The 21,744-nt window shown below is 36.2% G+C and overlaps 1 protein-coding gene across 2 annotated transcripts in view; it reads right to left on the bottom strand.

The window, feature by feature from the left end:
* The window catches only part of METAP2 (methionyl aminopeptidase 2), a 34,265-nt gene that overhangs the window by 10,329 nt on the left and 2,192 nt on the right, over positions 1-21,744 (bottom strand). For both annotated transcript variants that reach the window (XM_059936698.1, XM_059936699.1), the window contains exons 3-4: positions 17,394-17,459; positions 13,574-13,676 (exon numbers count right to left, since the gene is read on the bottom strand). In XM_059936698.1, coding sequence (XP_059792681.1) covers positions 13,574-13,676; positions 17,394-17,459 — 169 coding nt within the window. The remainder of the gene's footprint in view (positions 1-13,573; positions 13,677-17,393; positions 17,460-21,744) is intronic.

Genomic DNA, 21,744 nt, shown 5'->3' with positions numbered 1-21,744 from the left:
ATAAATCATTCTTAGGCACAAGAGTACTAGCTTTATTCTCAGATCAATCTTTAAGCAAAATAAATCACAATTCTTCATCTTTTACATGGACCATAATCCTGGCACATATACCTACAGCCACACCTGACAGTAAAGTCTGAAAGCACCTTCTGCTTCAAAAGCCAAAGATTTTTGTGGAAAGTAAAAATATCAGCTAATATTTACTCTAGGGTGGTAAGATAAAAGACTATGTCCACAGGGAACTGATGGATATTATGCATGTAGGGATGTGAAAAAGGAATTGGTCATTATCAATTCCCATTTCTTCTCCTCGGTCCAACCCTTAAGATTCTTCAAATCAGGGATTAACCAAGATGGCAGAGTAGAAGGACGTGCTCTCACTCCCTCTTGCGAGAGCACCAGAATCACAACTGGCTGCTGGACAATCATCGACAGGAAGACACTGGACTTCATCAAGGAGGATACCCCACGTCCAAGGACAGAGAAGCCACAGTGAGACGGTAGGAGGGGTGCAATCAGAGTAAAATCAAATCCCATAACTGCTGGGTGGGTGACTCACAGACTGGCGAACACTTATACCACAGAAGTCCACCCACTGGAGTGAAGGTTCTGAGCCCCACGTCAGGCTTCCCAACCTGGGGGTCCGGCAACGGGAGGAGGAATTCCTAGAGAATCAGACTTTGAAGCCTAGTGGGAAGTGATTGCAGGACTTCGACAGGACTGGGGGAAACAGAGACCCCACTCTTGGAGGGCACACACAAAATAGTGTGTGCATCGGGACCCAGGGGGAAGGAGCAGTGACCCTGGGGGAGACTGAACCAGACCTATCTGCTGGTGTTGGGGGGTCTCCTGCAGAGGCGGGGGGTGGCTCTGTTTCACTGTGGGGACAAGGACACTGGCAGCGGAGGTTCTGGGAAGTGCTCCTTGGCGTGAGCCCTCCCAGAGTCTGCCATTAACCCCACCAAAGAGCCCAGGTAGGCTCCAGTGTTGGGTTGCCTCAGGCAAAACAACCAACAGGAAGGGAACCCAGCCCCACCCATCAACAGTCAAGTGGATTAAAGTTTTACGGAGCTCTGACTGCCACAGCAACAGTCAGCTCTACCCACCACCAGAGCCTCCCATCAAGCCTCTTAGATAGCCTCAACCACCAGAGGGCAGAGAGCAGAAGCAAGAAAAACTACAATCCTGCAGACTGTGGAATAAAAACCACAGTTACAGAAAGATAGACAAGATGAAAAGGCAGAGGGCTATGTACCAGATGAAGGAACAAGAAAAAAGCCCAGAAAAACAACTAAATGAAGTGGAGATAGGCAACCTTCCAGAAAAAGAATTCAGAATAATGATAGTGAAGATGATCCAGGACCTCGGAATAAGAATGGAGGCCAAGATTGAGAAGATGCAAGAAATGATTAACAAAGACCTAGAAGAATTAAAGAACATACAAACAGAGATGACCAATACAATAACTGAAATGAAAACTACACTAGAAGGAATCAATAGCAGAATAACTGAGGCAGAAGAACGGATAAGTGACCTGGAAGACAGAATGGTGGAATTCACTACTGAGGAACAGACTAAAGAAAAAACAATGAAAAAAAATGAAGACAGCCTAAGAGACCTCTGGGACAACATTAAACGCAACAACATTCGCATTATAGGGGTCCCAGAAGGAGAAGAGAGAGAGAAAGGACCAGAGAAAATATTTGAAGAGATTATAGTCGAAAATTTCCCTAACATGGGAAAGGAATTAGCCACCCAAGTCCAGGAAGCGCAGAGAGTCCCATACAGGATAAACCCAAGGAGAAACACGCCGAGACACAGTAATCAAATTGACAAAAATTAAAAACAAAGAAAAATTATTGAAAGCAGCAAGGGAAAAACGACAAATAACATACAAGGGAACTCCCATAAGGTTAACAGCTGATTTCTCAGCAGAAACTCTACAAGCCAGAAGGGAGTGGCATGATATACTTAAAGTGATGAAAGGGAAGAACCTACAACCAAGATTACTCTACCCGGCAAGGATCTCATTTAGATTTGATGGAGAAATCAAAAGCTTTACAGACAAGCAAAAGCTAAGAGAATTCAGCACCACCAAACCAGCTCTACAACAAATGCTAAAGGAACTTCTCTAAGTGGGAAACACAAGAGAAGAAAAGGACCTACAAAAACAAACCCAAAACAATTAAGAAAATGGTCATAGGAACATACATATCGATAATTACCTTAAACGTGAATGGATTAAATGCTCCAACCAAAAGACACAGGCTTGCTGAATGGATACAAAAACAAGACCCATATATATGCTGTCTACAAGGGACCCACTTTAGACACATACAGACTGAAAGTGAGGTGATGGAAAAAGATATTCCATGCAAATGGAAATCAAAAGAAAGCTGGAGTAGCTATACTCATATCAGATAAAATAGACTTTAAAATAAGGAATGTTACAAGAGACAAGGAAGGACACTACATAATGATCAAGGGATCAATCCAAGAAGAAGATATAACAATTATAAATATATATGCATCCAACATAGGAGCACCTCAATACATAAGGCAACTGCTAACAGCTATAAAAGAGGAAACTGACAGTAACACAATAATAGTGGGGGACTTTAACACCTCACTTACACCAATGGACAGATCATCCAAAATGAAAATAAATAAGGAAACAGAAGCTTTAAATGACACAATAGACCAGATAGATTTAATTGATATTTATAGGACATTCCATCCCAAAACAGCAGATTACACGTTCTTCTCAAGTGCGCACGGAACATTCTCCAGGATAGATCACATCTTGGGTCACAAATCAAGACTCAGTACATTTAAGAAAATTGAAATCATATCAAGCATCTTTTCTGACCACAACGCTATGAGATTAGAAATGAATTACAGGGAAAAAAACGTAAAAAAGACAAACACATGGAGGCTAAACAATACGTTACTAAATAACCAAGAGATCACTGAAGAAATCAAAGAGCAAATCAAAAAATATCTAGAGACAAATGACAATGAAAACTCGACGACACAAAACCTATGGGATGCAGCAAAAGCAGTTCTAAGAGGGAAGTTTATAGCTATACAAGCCTACCTCAAGAAACAAGAAAAATCTCAAGTAAACAATCTAACCTTACACCTAAAGGAACTAGAGAAAGAAGAACAAACAAAACCCAAAGTTAGCAGAAGGAAAGAAATCATAAAGATCAGAGCAGAAATAAATGAAATAGAAACAAAGAAAACAATAGCAAAGATCAGTAAAACTAAAAGCTGGTTCTTTGAGAAGATAAACAAAATTGATAAGCCATTAGCCAGACTCATCAAGAAAAAGAGGGAGAGGACTCAAATCAATAAAATCAGAAATGAAAAAGGAGAAGTTACAACAGACACTGCAGAAATACAAAGCATCCTAAGAGACTACTACAAGCAACTCTATGCCAATAAAATGGACAACCTGGAAGAAATGGACAAATTCTTAGAAAGGTATACCCTTCCAAGACTGAACCAGGAAGAAACAGAAAATATGAACAGACCAATCACAAGTAATGAAATTGAAACTGTGATTAAAAATCTTCCAACAAACAAAAGTCCAGGACCAGATGGCTTCACAGGTGAATTCTATCAAACATTTAGAGAAGAGCTAACACCTATCCTTCTCAAACTCTTCCAAAAAATTGCAGAGGAAGGAACACTCCCAAACTCATTCTATGAGGCCACCATCACCCTGATACCAAAACCAGACAAAGACACTACAAAAAAAGAAAACTACAGACCAATATCACTGATGAATATAGATGCAAAAATCCTCAACAAAATACTAGCAAACAGAATCCAACAACACATTAAAAGGATCATACACCACGATCAAGTGGGATTTATCCCAGGGATGCAAGGATTCTTCAATATACGCAAATCAATCAATGTGATACACCATATTAACAAATTGAAGAAGAAAAACCATATGATCATCTCAATAGATGCAGAAAAAGCTTTTGACAAAATTCAACACCCATTTCTGATAAAAACTCTCCAGAAAGTGGGCATAGAGGGAACCTACCGCAACATAATAAAGGCCATATATGACAAACCCACAGCAAATATCATTCTCAATGGTGAAAATCTGAAAGCATTTCCTCTAAGATCAGGAACGAGACAAGGATGTCCACTCTCGCCACTATTATTCAACATAGTTCTGGAAGTCCTAGCCACGGCAATCAGAGAAGAAAAAGAAATAAAAGGAATACAAATTGGAAAAGAAGAAGTAAAACCGTCACTGTTTGCGGATGACATGATACTATACATAGAGAATCCTAAAACTGCCACCAGAAAACTGCTAGAGCTAATTAATGAATATGGTAAAGTTGCAGGATACAAAATTAATGCACAGAAATCTCTTGCATTCCTATACACTAATGATGAAAAATCTGAAAGAGAAATTATGGAAGCACTCCCATTTACCACTGCAACAAAAAGAATAAAATACCTAGGAATAAACCTACCTAGGGAGACAAAAGACCTGTATGCAGAAAACTTACATAAGGAGACAAAAGACCTGTATGCAGAAAAGTCTAAGACACTGATGAAAGAAATTAAAGATGATACCAACAGATGGAGAGATATACCATGTTCTTGGATTGGAAGAATCAACATTGTGAAAATGACTATACTACCCAAAGCAATCTACAGATTCAATGCAATCCCTATCAAATTACCAACGGCATTTTTTACGGAGCTAGAACAAATCATCTTAAAATTTGTATGGAGACACAAAAGACCCCGAATAGCCAAATCAGTCTTGAGGGAAAAAAACGGAGCTGGAGGAATCAGACTCCCTGACTTCAGACTATACTACAAAGCTACAGTAATCAAGACAATATGGTACTGGCACAAAAACAGAAACATAGATCAATGGAACAAGATAGAAAGCCCAGAGATTAACCCACGCACCTATGGTCAACTAATCTATGACAAAGGAGGCAAAGATATACAATGGAGAAAAGACGGTCTCTTCAATAAGTGTGCTGGGAAAACTGGACAGCTACATGTAAAAGAATGAAATTAGAATACTCCCTAACACCATACACAAAAATAAACTCAAAATGGATTAGAGACCTAAATGTAAGACTGGACACTATAAAACTCTTAGAGGAAAACATAGGAAGAACACTCTTTGACATAAATCACAGCAAGATCTTTTTTGATCCACCTCCTAGAGTAATGGAAATAAAACCAAAAATAAACAAATGGGACCTAATGAAACTTCAAAGCTTTTGCACAGCAAAGGAAACCATAAACAAGACGAAAAGACAACCCTCAGAATGGGAGAAAATATTTGCAAATGAATCAACGGACAAAGGATTAATCTCCAAAATATATAAACAGCTCATTCAGCTCAATATTAAAGAAACAAACACCCCAATCCAAATGGGCAGAAGACCTAAATAGACATTTCTCCAAAGAAGACATACAGACAGCCACGAGGCACATGAAAAGCTGCTCAAAATCACTAATTATTAGAGAAATGCAAATCAAAACTACAATGAAGTATCACCTCACACCAGTTAGAATGGGCATCATCAGAAAATCTACAAACAACAAATGCTGGAGAGGGTGTGGAGAAAAGGGAACCCTCTTACACTGTTGGTGGGAATGTAAATTGATACAGCCACTATGGAGAACAATATGGAGGTTCCTTAAAAAACTAAAAATAGAATTACCATATGACCCAGCAATCCCACTACTGGGCATATACCCAGAGAAAACCGTAATTCAAAAAGACACATGCACCCGAATGTTCATTGCAGCACTATTTACAATAGCCAGGTCATGGAAGCAACCTAAATGCCCATCAACAGACGAATGGATAAAGAAGATGTGGTACATATATACAATGGAATATTACTCAGCCATAAAAAGGAACGAAATTGAGTCATTTGTTGAGACGTGGATGGATCTAGAGACTGTCATACAGAGTGAAGTAAGTCAGAAAGAGAAAAACAAATATCATTTATTAACGCATTTATGTGGAACCTAGAAAAATGGTACACATGAGCCAGTTTGCAGGGCAGAAGTTGAGACACAGATGTAGAGAACGGACACATGGACACTAAGGGGGGAAAACTGCGGTGGGGTGGGGATGGTGGTGTGCTGAATTGGGCGATTGGGATTGACATGTATACACTGATGTGTATAAAATTGATGCCTAATAAGAACCTGCAGTATAAAAAAACAAACAAAACAACTAATACTAAACTTTCATTGGGTTATTGGTATGGAAATATGTTAATATAAATGTTTCAGACATTACATGAAATTTCTAAAAATCTTATATGTTCTGGTATAATGTTATAAGTCATAATCCTATTTATTACTTTAAAATGTATATCTCAGAAATAAGTAATTTTCTTGTCAACTGCATTATTATGAACTTTTATCAAATCTTTTAACTGTGGTCACTTTTAAGTCTTTTGTCATTTACAGACAGTTCTGGGTGTACTCTGATGCTTTTGCAAATATGTTCCTATAAAAGGGTTTCATCTTCAAGAAATTCATGGAAAAGACTCTGACAAGTACAGGTTTCTGGTAACTGACTGTACTGCTGAACTGAATGAATAAGCATTTTCAGAACTCTAATGAAAAACTGATGAACTCATAAAAGTGCTAACAAAAGATCAAGATGAAAAAAAAAATTAATTACATGGGACTGAGTGAACTGATGAGGATGAGTATAATTTTTGTGACTTTCTGTCTGAATTAAAAAAAAAAAAATCCCACAAGGACTCAGAGGCAAAGAATATACAAATCAATTTTCACTGCAAAGTTAAGGAGCTGTTACAGTGGAGGATTACTGAACTGAATGTCAATATTACGACATAGTATGAATGTGTTTCATGTTTGGTAATTGCAATCATTGTTGCTTTTGTTGTGGTCATCCATGTACAATGCTTGGTGTCAGTCTATTTATCTCTTGTAAAAATAAAAAAATAAAAAAAAAAAAAGATTCTTCAAATCGACTTCTTATAGGTTAAAACATAAGTGTAATTAAATTTCAAATGCTATTTGACATTTTAGAATCAGAACATGATACAATAAAGATCCCCAATACTGAAATCAATAGATCTCATGACTATTTTACACTTCTGAAGGTTGAACGGCTGACTCTTTTTTTTTTTGGCCTCAGGGTGGCATGTGGGATCTTAGTTCCCTGACCAGGGATCGAACCCGCACCCCTTGCAGTGGAAGCATGGAGTCTTAACCACTGGACCGCCAGGAAAGTTCCTGGCTAACTCTTAGAAGCAGTGGATTCTTCAAAAGATTATGGAATGTTCTGCATTGTTAGTAAAGAACTATCAATTGAATTAAATAAATTCTTTTGCTAAGTCTTGAGTTCAAGTTGAAAGTCATCAGTGATATTTGAGAGCTTACTGCCAGGGTCTATAATTATAATTACAGGCCCAAATGAAAGAGAAAGATTATGAAGGAGTTTTCCCTTTTCCTAAATTTGATTTTTTGACAGTCTATTTAACAAAAATTTATAAATAAGATGAAAAAAATCATTCTAAGTCATACCAATTATTCCAAAAGGCAGTTAATTAAACTGAGAGTCAGGTGAGGCATGCCTTTAAAAAAAATTATGTCTGTAAAACAAAACTATCAAAACAACTGCTTGAAAGAGAATCTTTATAGGAAGTGTTTATACAATATATAGGGACTTCCCTGGTGGTCGAGTGGTTAAGAATCCACCTTCCAACGCAAGGGACATGGGTTCGATCCCTGGTCGGGGAACTAAGATCCCACATGCTGTGGGGCAACTAAGCACACACGCTATACTAGAGGGCCCATGTGCTGCAATGAAGAGACTGCACGCCACAATGAAAGATCCCACGTGCCACAACTAAGACCCAACGCAGCCAAAAATTAATAGATAAATATTTTAAAATAATAATAATACAGAGTATGTAAATTCTTCGCACCTCTTTGATATTTCTGAGTCTTTTTAATATGTCATCATCTTTACTGGTGGATGTATTAAAAGCAGAAAAATATAAGTAAAACCAAAAGATACAAAGGTATCTGACTATTAATTTCTAATAGTCATAAATGTTTCTGAACTCATTGCACAGATAACTTAAAAGTGATTATATGTGCATTCTTAAAGCACTATATGACACATTTACAAAAACCATTTAAAATGCATATCTATAAAAAAATACATATCTTTAGCCCAGAAATAGTTAAGAATGATGCAGCTATGACACCAATTCCTTCCTCTGGAAACTGGTATTTAAAGAGAAAAAAAAAAGGAACTCCTTGGCGGTCCAGGGGTAGGACTCCGAGCTCTCACTGCCAAAGGCCTGGGTCCAATCCCTGGTTGGGGAACTAAGATCCCACAACCCACGAGGCACGGCCCAAAAAAGAAAAAAAGAGAGAGAGAGAGAGAAAGCATGTTTAACTGCCTATAAGAAGAAATTATAGTTGATCCCCAGCTGGTAAAGGAAAATTCTTCTTATAGAATAATGTCAGCAAATAAATGTAGAAGGCATGACAGAATTAGAAATTCACCATTATTAAGTCCTCATAAAATAACTAATAAAGCAAGGATCATCAATGGATATTAAAATAATTAAGTGAAAGGTTGTTAAAAAAAGGATTTTCCAACAGTACCAAAGTATCCCACAAGATTTCCAAGATTCCTTGGAAACTGCAAAAAGAACAAAGTACCTTTAAAAAAGAAACAGCTGGCTGTCACCACATTAACCAAGTGATCAAATACAGTAAAACTAATAGTAGACAGTAAACAGTGGTTTTAAATCACAGGCAGAATTAAGGAAATTTTTACTTTTTTTTTGCTTATCTGTATTTCCTAACTGTCCTATAATGAACATGTATTGCTTGTAAAATTAACAAGTGTCTCAAAAAACTGCCTACTGAATTTAGAAATATATATCAAGAATTTCAAAATAATTCTTTGTTCTATTTCTAGAGATCTAGAAAAAGGGAAAAATCAGATCCAATTAATGTATAAGATGTTCATCACAGAAATTTTTCTAGTGGCAAAAAACTGAAAACAGTATTAATGTTCAAAAATAGGGTAATAGCTAATAAAATTGTGCTAGATACAGAACAGAACAGCATTATAGCTATTAAAATTGGTTTCAAAAAATTTTAATGACAGGGCTTCCCTGGTGGCGCAGTGGTTAGGAATCCGCCTGCCAATGCAGGGGACACGGGTTCGTGCCCCGGTCCGGGAAGATCCCACATGCCGCGGAGCAACTAGGCCCGTGAGCCACAACTACTGAGCCTGCGCGTCTGGAGCCTGTGCTCCACAACGGGAGAGGCCGCGATAGTGAGAGGCCCGCGCACCGCGATGAAGGGTGGCCCCCGCTCGCCGCAACTGGAGAAAGCCCTTGCACAGAAACGAAGACCCAGCACAGCCAAAAATAAATAAATAAATTTATTTATAAAAAAAAAAAAAAAAAAAATTTTTAATGACAGGAAATGCATGCAGAATGTTAAATTTTTTTAAAGAGCAAACAACCATCCTAGTAAAAACTGATTAAAAAATCATGGATTTCTACACGTAAGGAAGATGTTCCTAAGGCATGAGATATTTACATTCTCAAAATAATTTCCCACAAAGTACTAATTACAAGAGGAAAAACAATAATGATATAATAGAGAAACTGGTTAATACCTTATCCAAGTGAAAGAAATTGACATCGTGTGCCTTCATATTTGACAACCCTGAAAAGGACACAATATCTACTTATCTAGTAACCCACCCCAAAATGCACAACCTATTCTCAAATACTTCAGAAAAACAGTATGTGTACAGATTCACCAATATAACATTTTTCCACATTTGCCTTCTTTCTATCTTCCAAGGAGAAAATGGAGAGTTATTTGTGTATTATACATAAGTGTCATATTCCATTGAGATTAAGAACGGTAAAGCAAATGTGACAAAATGTTAAAGATACTCTGAGAAAGGTATGCAGGAGTTCTGTGTACTAGGCTCACAGAATGGAATTACTTCTGTTAAATATGAAATTACTTCAAAATAAAAAGTTAACATAATGCACTCAACCTGGGTGGCAGTTACACAGGTAAGTTCTTTGTAATAATTCATGTAATTTTCAATCAAGGAAGGCAAGATACAAAACTATATTTAATACTTTACCAAATCCGTAAGAATGTTGATTGTAATCTATTTGCAAGTAGTCAAAACTGATTATATGAATCTCAAAAAAATTGAGATTTACTAAAGAACAAACATAACCACAGTATCTTAATTTCTTTTGTATTTCTCCAGGACAGCACACAACATTGCTTTCAATATTTAAGAAAAGTATTATCCCAAGAGATATTATAATATATAATTAATATCTTCCTGTATTGTTTCAAAAACGGAACTTATTCCACCTATACAATGTTTAGTTTGCATTAGAAAATGATAGCAAAAAGGAAAAGGTAGTTTCTAAGATTTACAAAATCCCAATTATTTTTTCTTATATTAAACATTACTTCAAGTGTTCCACCATATTCATGTTGTTAAAAATATTAACAGTGTGTTAACAAGTATAGGAAATCTATGGCTTTCTTCCCCTTTAGCAATAAGAAAACAGAAATGGAAATGGGAATAAAAATATCTCGTTCACATCAGTAACAAAACAATAGAACACTTAAGAACAAACTTAACAAAAAAGGGACAGGACCTACATTAAAAAAAAAAAAAATCAGAATAAGTTGGAAAATATACAATGACAATGGATAAGTCAATGTGATACAACTGTCAGTTTTCTGAAACATACATAAGTATGATGTGATTCCAATAAGAAAGGCATTTTTCTGTGGGTATGTGTATTAAAACTAAAAATATGACCAAAAGTAGCTGAGAAAAGTAAAAATAGAACTGTTTGGTTAGGTTGTGTGGCAGAGGAGAAACAACTGACTTAACAAATTATCAAAATAAACAGTATTAGTATAGAAATAGACAAATAGATGAGTGGAACAGAATAAATAATACAGAAATTGGTTCCATTATATAAGGTAACAGAGTTCCATTATATAAGAATAGTATATGGCAAAAGTGGTCATTCAATTAAATAGAATGAACTACTTAAGAAACAATTCTAGCACAACTAGCTATCTATTTAAAAGAAAGTAAAATTAGCACTCCCAACCTTAGACAAAAAATTCTAGACCAATTAAAGATGTAATAAAACAAAAAATAAGAGTTTGAGAAAATAGAAGAGACTGCTAGGAACCCAGAAGTACAAAATATGAATATATACTGTTATTTAAAATCTTTAAATGCCCATCAACAGACAAATGGATAAAGAAGATGTGGTACATATATACAATGGAATATTACTCAGCCATAGAAAGGAACGAAATTGGCTCATTTGTAGAGACATGAATGGACCTAGAGACTGTCATACAGAGTGAAGTAAGTCAGAAAAACAAATATTGTATATTAACACATATATGTGGAATCTAGAAAAATGGTACAGATGAACCGGTTTGCAGGGCAGAAACAGAGACACAGATGTAGAGAACAAATGTATGGACACCAAGGGGGGAAAGTGGGGGGTGGGGGTGGGATGAATTGGGAGATTGGGATTGACATGTATACACTTATATGTATAAATAGATAACTAATAAGAACCTGCTATATAGCACAGGGAACTCTACTTCACTTCGCTGTACAGCAGAAACTAACACAACATTGTAAAACAACTATACCCCAATAAAAAATAAAATAAAATAAAAGCATAATCTTTACACTTCTGCAAGAGCAAAAGAATAAAGCCAATAATCAAAAGATGCTCAAAAATCACTAGCAATCTGGGAATCATAAAGTATTAATATATTCTTTGATTCAGCAATCTCACTCCTGGAGAACTATCACATAATAAAACTGCCAGCACATAAGGAGATATATATGTGTATTCCCAAACACATATATGTATATATACATATATATGTATATACTTAAGAGAGATCTTTATTGCAAATGGTTTATAACAGCAAAAAAAATAACTGGAGGCAAAGTGAATGCTCGTCAATTACAAAATAGTGGAATAAAGTACGGTATATTCATGCCACAGATTATGAAGCCATTCTAAAGAATAACAGAGCTATTCTGATTGACTTAGAGGGACTTCCAAGATGCAGCCCTGATGAGAAAGGCAAGGAGGAGGAAAGTGTGCCTACGATTCTGTTTGTGTAAACAAATAATGACCAAAACACTCTCCTTACACAGAGATAGATGTACACATACATGAGCATAAAACATATGGAAGGCTACCTGCTAGGTGGTTACATGGGTTGGGAAGGAAGAGGAAACAAGCAAAAAATAAGTGTCATCACATCATATGTACTATGAAAATTTATGTAATTAATATAAAACTGCATGTTTGTAACAATTTAAAAATAAATGTTTTAAGACAGGGATAGTGATTTATGTATTCAAATTCAAAGAAAAGATGCCCATGCCATAAAATATAACATCATGTTCCTTTCTAAGTTTAAAGAAAAACAATGATGTCTTTACAGGTCAAAGAAACATTGCTACAGTAGAAGCTTTCTTAACCAACTATTGCAACCACTGGATTAACCAATGCTCCTGATCCCCCTGTAAACCATACGAACCAACACCCACTGTATTCTGAATACTAGTGGCTAGGTTCCTGTTCTGAATAATAATAATAACAGCAGCTAACACTTACCTAATGCTTACTACGTGTCTGTCACTCTTCTAAATGCTTTACATATATTATTCCTCACAACAACCCTTTGCAGAGCCCATTTTATGGATGAGGAAATGAAAGCACAGACATGATAAATTACTTGCCCAAGTCACAAAGCTAATAAGTGTTAGAACTGGGATTCAAATGCAGTTAGGTCCCAGCTTCCAGGCTCTTAACTAGTCTACATAATGCCACTTCAAGTGTCTGCTAACCAAATAAAATGCATTCTTTCAGAACACTTCCAAGAATCAGGTTATCTGTGCCCAAACCTGTGTAAGTCATCTGTACTTGTTATTGTAATTATGTAGTTTAATTATACATTACATAAAAAGAATTGTTTCTATGAAAACTAAGTTGACTACTCAGAGAAGTTTCAATAAAGGCAAGTCGTCAAAAAATACTTCTGTCAAATGGAACTGTAAATGATTTCAGGAAAAAAAAATGTAGATATAGGCATCAGCCCGCAGATTACTTAGTTCTTACTGTTCACAGAAACTCAAAATGGAACAGACCAGACAATGCATTATGGATTCAGCCCATGGAAAAAAAAAAAGTGGAGTTCAATGCAATTCATGCTCAAAGATCAAGAATGATGAAAAACAAATGTTTGTTTTAAGTTAACTTTTATCAATAAAGATTAACCAACTACTGGTCCCAATCATTTTGGATAAGAGGGCTTCTACTGTATCTTCTCTGCAACAAATTCATAAGCTTTTTTATTAAGGTAGTGGAGCAAAGTCCTAAGAAAAATCAAATCTGCTTTATTGCTAAACTACAACTTTCAAAAGTCAAACTGGAAGTTATTTTATGATCCTTACCCATCTTGTGTGGGTGGGTACTCGCATTCTTGTCCTTTGGGAAATACACCATTAGGATACAGGTCACATATTGGAACTGAGGGAGGGTCTGTTTGAACTTTTGCTGTGAGATACAAATAAAGCATTAACTTCTGTAGTTAAAAACAAAATTAAGCAGTTAGCATTAGTTTTTTTCAGTTCCTAATTGTTATTATATGTCCTGACTTTAAGGAGCCTCCCTGGTATCAATTTACAGTTAAAAACAAGATATTTCACCACAATAGCCACCTCCTGATTTATAATTAATTACTTGGGAATAAAAATATTCAACTCCTCAGAACTCCATTATGTATTTAAACAGTATATGCCTTGGCACAAAGAACACTTTTAATGTTTTTGTCTTCATTTACTATACTGGAAATGGAATAGCATACAGAGGCTGGCTTTCGCAAATAAAAATCAAAGAAGCAACAAGAAAATAAAAAAGAAATCCTACAGCGATAAAGTAAAAATATAAAGCTATTGTGTATTAATAAAATAGGTAAAAAACTTATTCCAAGGGTATATTATGTATAAAAGTTAGTATACATAGTATGTATACCATGTATACATACATACATAGTATATTAGTATGTATACATACCCCAGGGCTAAAAGACTTTAGGTAGCCATATACAAATTTCCAGATACTTGAAAAAAGTTACAGTACTTAGCATATGTTTTAAGGACACATTATTTCCCAAACTATATTCTAAGACACCAGTGTTCCAAAATGCTTTTAAAAATATTTAGAGATGTGTCTTCTAAAAATCTGTTTAAATGCATAAGAACTAGTTCTTATATAGTTCTTATTCTACAAAGAACTTTCTTTTAGTAACAAGTGCTGTATCCAAGGAATGTCAGGAAGTTACATAAGACTTAATTTATGCAATAATATATGACTTTCAATGTATACCTGCAACATGTAACAACTACTGAGTTGAAGTGTGTGGTTTTCTTTTGATTTTAACCAGTCTTATGGGTTTTTATCTGAAATTTTAACACATATTTTAGATTTTTTTGTTCTGCAATGGGAAATAAAAGGACGCATATAAAGAAAAATATGACAATTTACTGAGCCAAATCATTTATCTACAGAACCATTTTTTGGTTCCCTCTTTTAATCTGAATATTCAATATTTCACAAACACTCACCGTTTTCCTCTTTTTTATATAATGTTTAGAAGTGTTCTATGGACAAGTAAACTTGGGGAATGCTGTTTTAGGTTCCTCCGAAGAGGGAACATTTAGAATTTGAAATCAAAAACGACCTTAGAGGTCATCTAATTTAGCTTCACACTCAAATCCAGGAATCCTCTAACACCCCTGACGGATGGCACTAAGTGCCTGACAGCGGAGGCAATCACTATTCCCAAGCTAAAATACATTCATTTGGAGAGAACTGTAACTGTTAGAAAGCTCTTCCAACACTAATCTCCCTGTTACTTTCATCTGTTAGTTCTACTTAACTCTTTGCAGTTAAAAAAAATTTACTTTTCATTTCTACTGCTTCCTTCCTCTCTATGATGAGAAACCACTTTAAGGGATGCGGTTCTTAACACTTTCACTCATATTCTCCAACCTTGTCAATGTTCCTTTTAAGTTGGTACTAGAATTGACTTCTATTAATAGTTCAAATAAGGTACAATTAGTATAAGAATACACTGTTGATTCTAAAAATCCTACTGCTACTGAAAGGTTAAGATTCCTAGCTTTTTGGTTCACACTGTATAAGCACTCAAAATCCTTAGGATTCTATCACCTTATACTCACTTTATATATGCTCATTTAAATTTCAGCTTGTTAATATTAGCCTATTGTCTCAGTTTTCTTTTGAAATCTTGATTTCTGTCAACCAAAGTATTATCATCCTCAGCTTTATATTTCATCTACAAATCTAATAAAGATGCCTTTTATATTGTCCACAAATTATTAAGACAAGATAGTTAAAGGACTCAAAAAGTTCATTAGAGAAAAAAATAAAGAATTTGTCATTGAAATAAGTTGAAGCCTAGCCTTTACCACTTATTAGCTGTGACTTGGACAAATGCCTAAATGCGCCAAGCCTCAGTTTCCTCATCTACAAAATGAGGAACTAGGTGAAATCTTGGATAACCTTTGAAACTTGTAACATACTATGTCCAAGTTATTATCTAAAACTATGATTATAAATATCTGTATTGCAGTTATTGTTAACTATCACTTACAATTCTCTCACTTTACAGATGAGGAAAATGAGGGCAGTAAACTGCCCCTGATTACAGTATTTGGCTTATTTCATAAGTGATTTATGACAGCCTACACAAATAAGAGACATTCAAAGCAAATCAGAAAGCAAAAATCAAAACACAGAAAGAACCTAAAATACAACCTGAAATAAGGCCAATACAAAACCAGATTTGACTCTAAATCCTCTAGTAGCCAATATCAAAAAAAAAAGAAAAAGAAAAAGAAAAGGCTAGGTTATTTGCATAGTTCATGGTGCTTCTGCAATAAAACACATTACTCGGAAAAGCACAATTATTCTTGATACTAAGACCAGAAAAAAAGGGTCTCTCAAGACTGCTCATAAAGAAATATAATGAACATTAAGTTCAACAACATCCTCAGAGGAGGCACAACAAAGGCTGATGGCATCATACTAAAACACCTGTCAGTGGAAGAATTCTACCAAGGGCAAATACAAAGCAGCCTCTTAAAGCTCCTCCCTGCTTATCTACCTTCATTAGGAAGCAATTTTAGAGTATTTGGAGAAATAGATCTTTCTCAAGCCATTCTCAGGTAATACGTCTCACAAGCACACTACAAACAATTTTTGAATGGAAGGAATATGACATCATAATACCTGGAGATTCCTGGAATGCAAGTAATCTGTGCTCATTAAATACAGATTATGCTAGGGGCAAAACTGACATCCTGAGTAGAAGGATCTAACCAGGATAGAATGCCTGACTAGAAAGAAGGCTATTCCATCTCCACCTAGAGACATATCAGGGGAATGGCTGGCAGAGCCAATAGCTTTCTTAAAAAATAATTTCAGTATTTCAACCCAGAGATAAAAATGAAAGTCAAACCCTCAATATTCTCATTCATAAAATTTCAGCCTGAAGATTTTAAAGGAAGGTTTAGCCAGACACTCAATGGTCCCCAATAACCAAAGGGCATCCAAGATTAGAACTTGTTCTGATTCTCAACCCAACCTTTATTCCCCAATACTATACAGTCTCCCCTTGGTCTCCCTAAGAGTTTCAGGTCCATGAAGACGTTTGGTTATATCGTTTATAGAAACAAAATACAAGTAGGATCATATTTTAAGTGAATTTGAAATAGTGCAATACATGTTATTAATAAAAATTCACCATACACAAATTTTAAATAATGGGACTCCTCATTAAATATTCGTCAAGAATCTCTTAATATCAAAACTGGCAGGTGAACTGCAAACTATGTTTATCCTATTACCACTTGGTGGCATTACTTTAGTCATCACTGACAAAATTATTTGAATTATTCAAATTTTAAATTAAAAAGTTTTTAGGAACTCATCCCTAACATGCAGTAAAATGCAACAAATTTATTATTAACATCCCCTGGCTGAATAACAGCTAAAGAAAATAACAAGACTGTTAAACCAAAGTACTTGCCAAATAGCTGTGAGTGTCACTAAATTCTACCTCTATTAAGCCTACATTTATTTCCCTAACATATACCAGGATCTTAAGTAACTTTAAATCTACTCTTCAAACCTGCTGGTTAATAACCACTTCTAATTTGGCAAGTAGGATTAACTAAAGACACTAACGTCCTCTCTTCTTCTTCTTCTTTTTCTTCTTCTTTCCCGCTGCTCCATCTCCATCACCATCTCCATCTAAGAAAAGACATGTCAAGTTCACTTAAGCCTTATAAGCAGAGGGACGAAACAAGCACAAGCAGACAAGTACACACACACACACACAGTGCTTTTTTTTTTTTTTTTTTTAATTTATTAGTTTTGGCTGTGTTGGGTCTTCGTTGCTGTGCGTGGGCTTTCTCTAGTTGCAGCGAGCGGGGGCTACTCTTCGTTGTGGTGCGCGGGCTTCTCACTGCGGTGGCTTCTCTTGTTGCAGAGCATGGGCTCTAGAGCGCAAGGGCTTCAGTAGATGTGGCGCGTGGGCTCAGTAGTTGTGGTTCGTGGGCTCTAGAGCACAGGCTCAGTAGTTGTGGCGCACGGGCTTAGTTGCTCTGCGGCATGTGGGATCTTCCCGGACCAGGGCTTGAACCCGTGTCTCCTGCATTGGCAGGCGGATTCTTAACCACTGCGCCACCAGGGAAGCCCACACACAGTGCATCTTAAATAGCATACGACAAAGTTGACCCAATACTCTTAGAATTTTGTATACTGTTAGCTTTAAGTATCAGAATTTGACTTTTGCAATCAAAAGCACTAGTAAACTTTACTTTGACTTACTCTACTAAAAGAATTAAGATATTTTTAAGAATAGAAAATGTATTAAATAACATCTTTTTTTTTTAAAAGCAAAGAAAAATAACTAGTGTTACTGAAATACCTGTAATAGTGACTATGACTTCATATGAAATAATAATAGTTACAGTTTATATACGCTTTGCAGTTAAACACCTGTATTTCATGACCTCATGTGATCCTAAAGCAACCCGATGAGGTAACAAGGAATGTTTAAGGGACATGCCCAAGATAATCGTAACAGATAAACAGCAAAATTGAACCAAGAATATCACCTGATTCTTAATCCAGTGAGAGGTAAATGGGGTCTCATATTTTAAAATATCTTTTCCTGGGACTTCCCTGGTGGTCCAGTGGTAAAGAATCCGCCTTCCAGTGCAGGGGACTCAGGTTCGATCCCTGGTTGGGGAACTATGATCCCACATGCAGCAGGGCAACTAAGCCTGTGCACCACAACTAGAGAGAAGCCCACACGCTGCAACGAAGGGCCTGTGCGCTGCAATGAAAGATCCTGCATGCCTCAAAGAAAGAAGATCCCATGTGCCGCAACTAAGACCAGATGCAGCCAATAAATATAAATAAATAAATAAATAAATAAAATATCTTTTCCTGCATAGTTCTTATTAGAGAAAAAGAGTTCTCCTTCTTTCTGGATCAAATTGTATACAAAAAAATTTCTACTTTTCCTAGGTTCATAGTTTTCAGATTTTCAAAAGAACCCAATAACCAAAAATAAGAACTATTTCAAAAAACAGCTGGCAAAAGAATACACAAAATAGCCATGATCTGCCTGTCGGTTTTCATAACAACTTTGCTTGAAGCTCAATGACCATACACTTAAACTTTGAGAAAAAATAAAGAATACGATTATGACCAAGATTAAACAGTGAGTTAAAATATTTTAAATAAAGGTATCAAAAATAGATCTAAGTGTCTGAATTTCTAAAAATGCTGCTCAATAAATTTCAACAATCATTTCTGAAGTATGCTAATCTACCCACAAATAACTAAAATAACTAAGAGCAAATAACTACGATATTCACTAAGCTTATTTTGGTAATCATTTTATGATGTATCTAAGTCAAATCATTATGCTGGGGCTTCCCTGGTGGCGCAGTGGTTGAGAATCTGCCTGCCAATGCAGGGGACACGGGTTCGAGCCCTGGTCTGGGAAGATCCCACATGCCGCGGAGCAACTGGGCCCGTGAGCCACAACTACTGAGCCTGCGCGTCTGGAGCCTGTGCTCTGCAACAAGAGAGGCTGCGATAGTGAGAGGCCCGCGCACCGCAATGAAGAGTGGCCCCCACTTGCCGCAACTAGAGAAAGCCCTCGCACAGAAATGAAGACCCAACACAGCCAAAAATAAATATAAAAATAAATAAATAAATAAATAAATAAATAAAATTTAAAAAAAAAAAAAAAAATCATTATGCTGTATACGTTAAACTCACACAGAACTGTATGCCAGTTATAGCTCAATAAAACCGGAAGGAAACAAATAATGAAAAAACAAACGAAAAACGGTAAAAAAATTGCTCAAAAGCTCCCTCAATGAATCGTCTCATAATGAGGCCAGTTTGCACTGTTCACTACACTTTGTCCTGCCCCAAAATGGTCTCTTTTGTTTGGTTTTAAGTCCCATTCCTTCCAATGAGCTTTCCATCAGCATTCAGCCCACAATTCCACCTCCAAATTTCAATAAATTTTATTGCAGGTACCAGTATATCTCTCCAACTCTATATTTTGTCTCTCCACAATAATCAGTTTTCCTTTAGAACAAAGATATTGAAATATTAGCTTTCCATCCTCTCAAAGACTTCTCACAACAGTTTAATAGTACTGGTTGATCCTGATTATCAAAATGAATTAGGAAAATCATGAACCCAAACTGGAGAAAGCTACTGATATTCCTAAAATCTTCTTTAGTACATTGACGATTTCCATTCTGACAAGCAAAATTTCCTCCTTCAACGTCAAGAGATTCATATAACTTTGCAGAGGTGCAATGAAACAAGGCAGGCACTGTCTTCAAATTAGCACTGTGATTGATATTCTACACACAGCGGGTCAACAGCAATCTATTATAATACCCTGAATTTACAAATACCTTTCTTGTTAAGAGTTCAAAATATGTTTATAATCTGAAGCATAAACCAAGGCAGAATGGACAAGAGATTTGCTTAAGGAGAAGGAAAAGCTAACTATTCCCTTGAATCTGAAACCAAGCAGGACCCTGTGGGGCCTTCCTGGGGACAGACCCCAAGTCTCCCACCTCTTTTGTGAAAAAGCTTTAGACTCCTAGGCTTTCCCTGAGTTCCAAAGAGCAAATTTAATCAGAGACATGAGAAAAATGCAAGAACAAAGGAAAACAATCAAACAAGACAAAATAATAATAGTTTGGCCATAAAAACAAAGTTAAGGAACTTTAGTTTCTCCTCAAGGGCTATAGATAATATCTTGAACCATATCCTTGAGTTGGTTGGCAGATACTAAATCCCCAACCAGGTGGAAAAAGTTAGCTGTATGCTGACCACCAGCACACAGACTCCAGATCAGTTGAAACCAGAAAACTAATAACTGAGATTCCCAAAAAGTCACCCTGTTACTGCACAACCAACCAATCAGAAGAATGTCCACAAGCTGATCAGGCACCTGGCAACCCTCACCTCTAATGTTGCTTTTAAAAACCCTTCTCTAAAAGCCTTCAGGTCTCTTGGGCATGAGCTGCCCATTCTCCTTGCTTGGCATTTTGCAATAAACGCTGTACTTTCCTTTGCCGCAACCTGGTGTCCGGGTTTGGTAACAATTCTTGGCACTTTTTTCCACTAAATTTGACTGTAAGCTCCTTGAAGGCAGAGAATTTATTCTTCTAAAGGAAAAACAACTGCTCTGCATTATCCTAACATGATAAAGTACAGCAGGTATTTGTTGCTAAGTACTGGAAGGCATAAGCCCAAACTGGCAGTGCTTGAGGCAGAACAGTAGATCACAGCAATAGATAATTAAGAATGGGAAAGCCCTATCTCCTCTTCTGCCAAAAGAGACTGTAGAATAAAAATAGTTCTCCTAACTAATCACTCCCTCCACTGTCTTACTGATAGCATCAATTCCTACAATTCTAAGAGTTACTGTCTTTAAGGAAATCTTTGGCAAAAGCTCCAAAATACCACAAGGATCTGGGGTCAGGAAATTCATAATAGATTTTAGAAGCACTCCAACATGCTCCTTCGAAAATAAAGAGAAGTACCTTTGATAGAGTAAAAGGAATAGACTTGGAATCAGGTGCTAGGTTTGAAACTCTGGCTCTATTAGTCTACACAAACTAGCTGTGTCACATTGGGCAAATCATATAACTATCATTTCCTGTTTGCTTGGTTTTTGTGAGGGTAAAATGAGAATGGATGAAAGTATCCTAAGATAGTGCCTAGTACATATTAGTTGTTCAATAAAAGTTAGTTAAAAAAACAGTCATTCAATTTTATCTTATTAATACTCACCCACTACTCGGCTTTTTGTTAAGTACATTTTTAAAGTTGAGATCCGTGTTATTTGAGAATTCAACACATCCAACTTTTTAAAGAGTGGCTAATAACTAAATACATTTTCCTTTTCATCTATGACATTGAGGCTTTAACATCAATTAAGTAAAACATCAGAGAATATTGGACTATACGGACAAATAAGCAGCTT

Source organism: Balaenoptera ricei, chromosome 10, assembly GCF_028023285.1.
Source record: "Balaenoptera ricei isolate mBalRic1 chromosome 10, mBalRic1.hap2, whole genome shotgun sequence".
Taxonomy (NCBI): domain Eukaryota; kingdom Metazoa; phylum Chordata; class Mammalia; order Artiodactyla; family Balaenopteridae; genus Balaenoptera; species Balaenoptera ricei.
The sequence above is the reverse complement of the archived record's forward strand: the minus strand, read 5'-3'. Positions and strand labels throughout refer to the sequence as shown.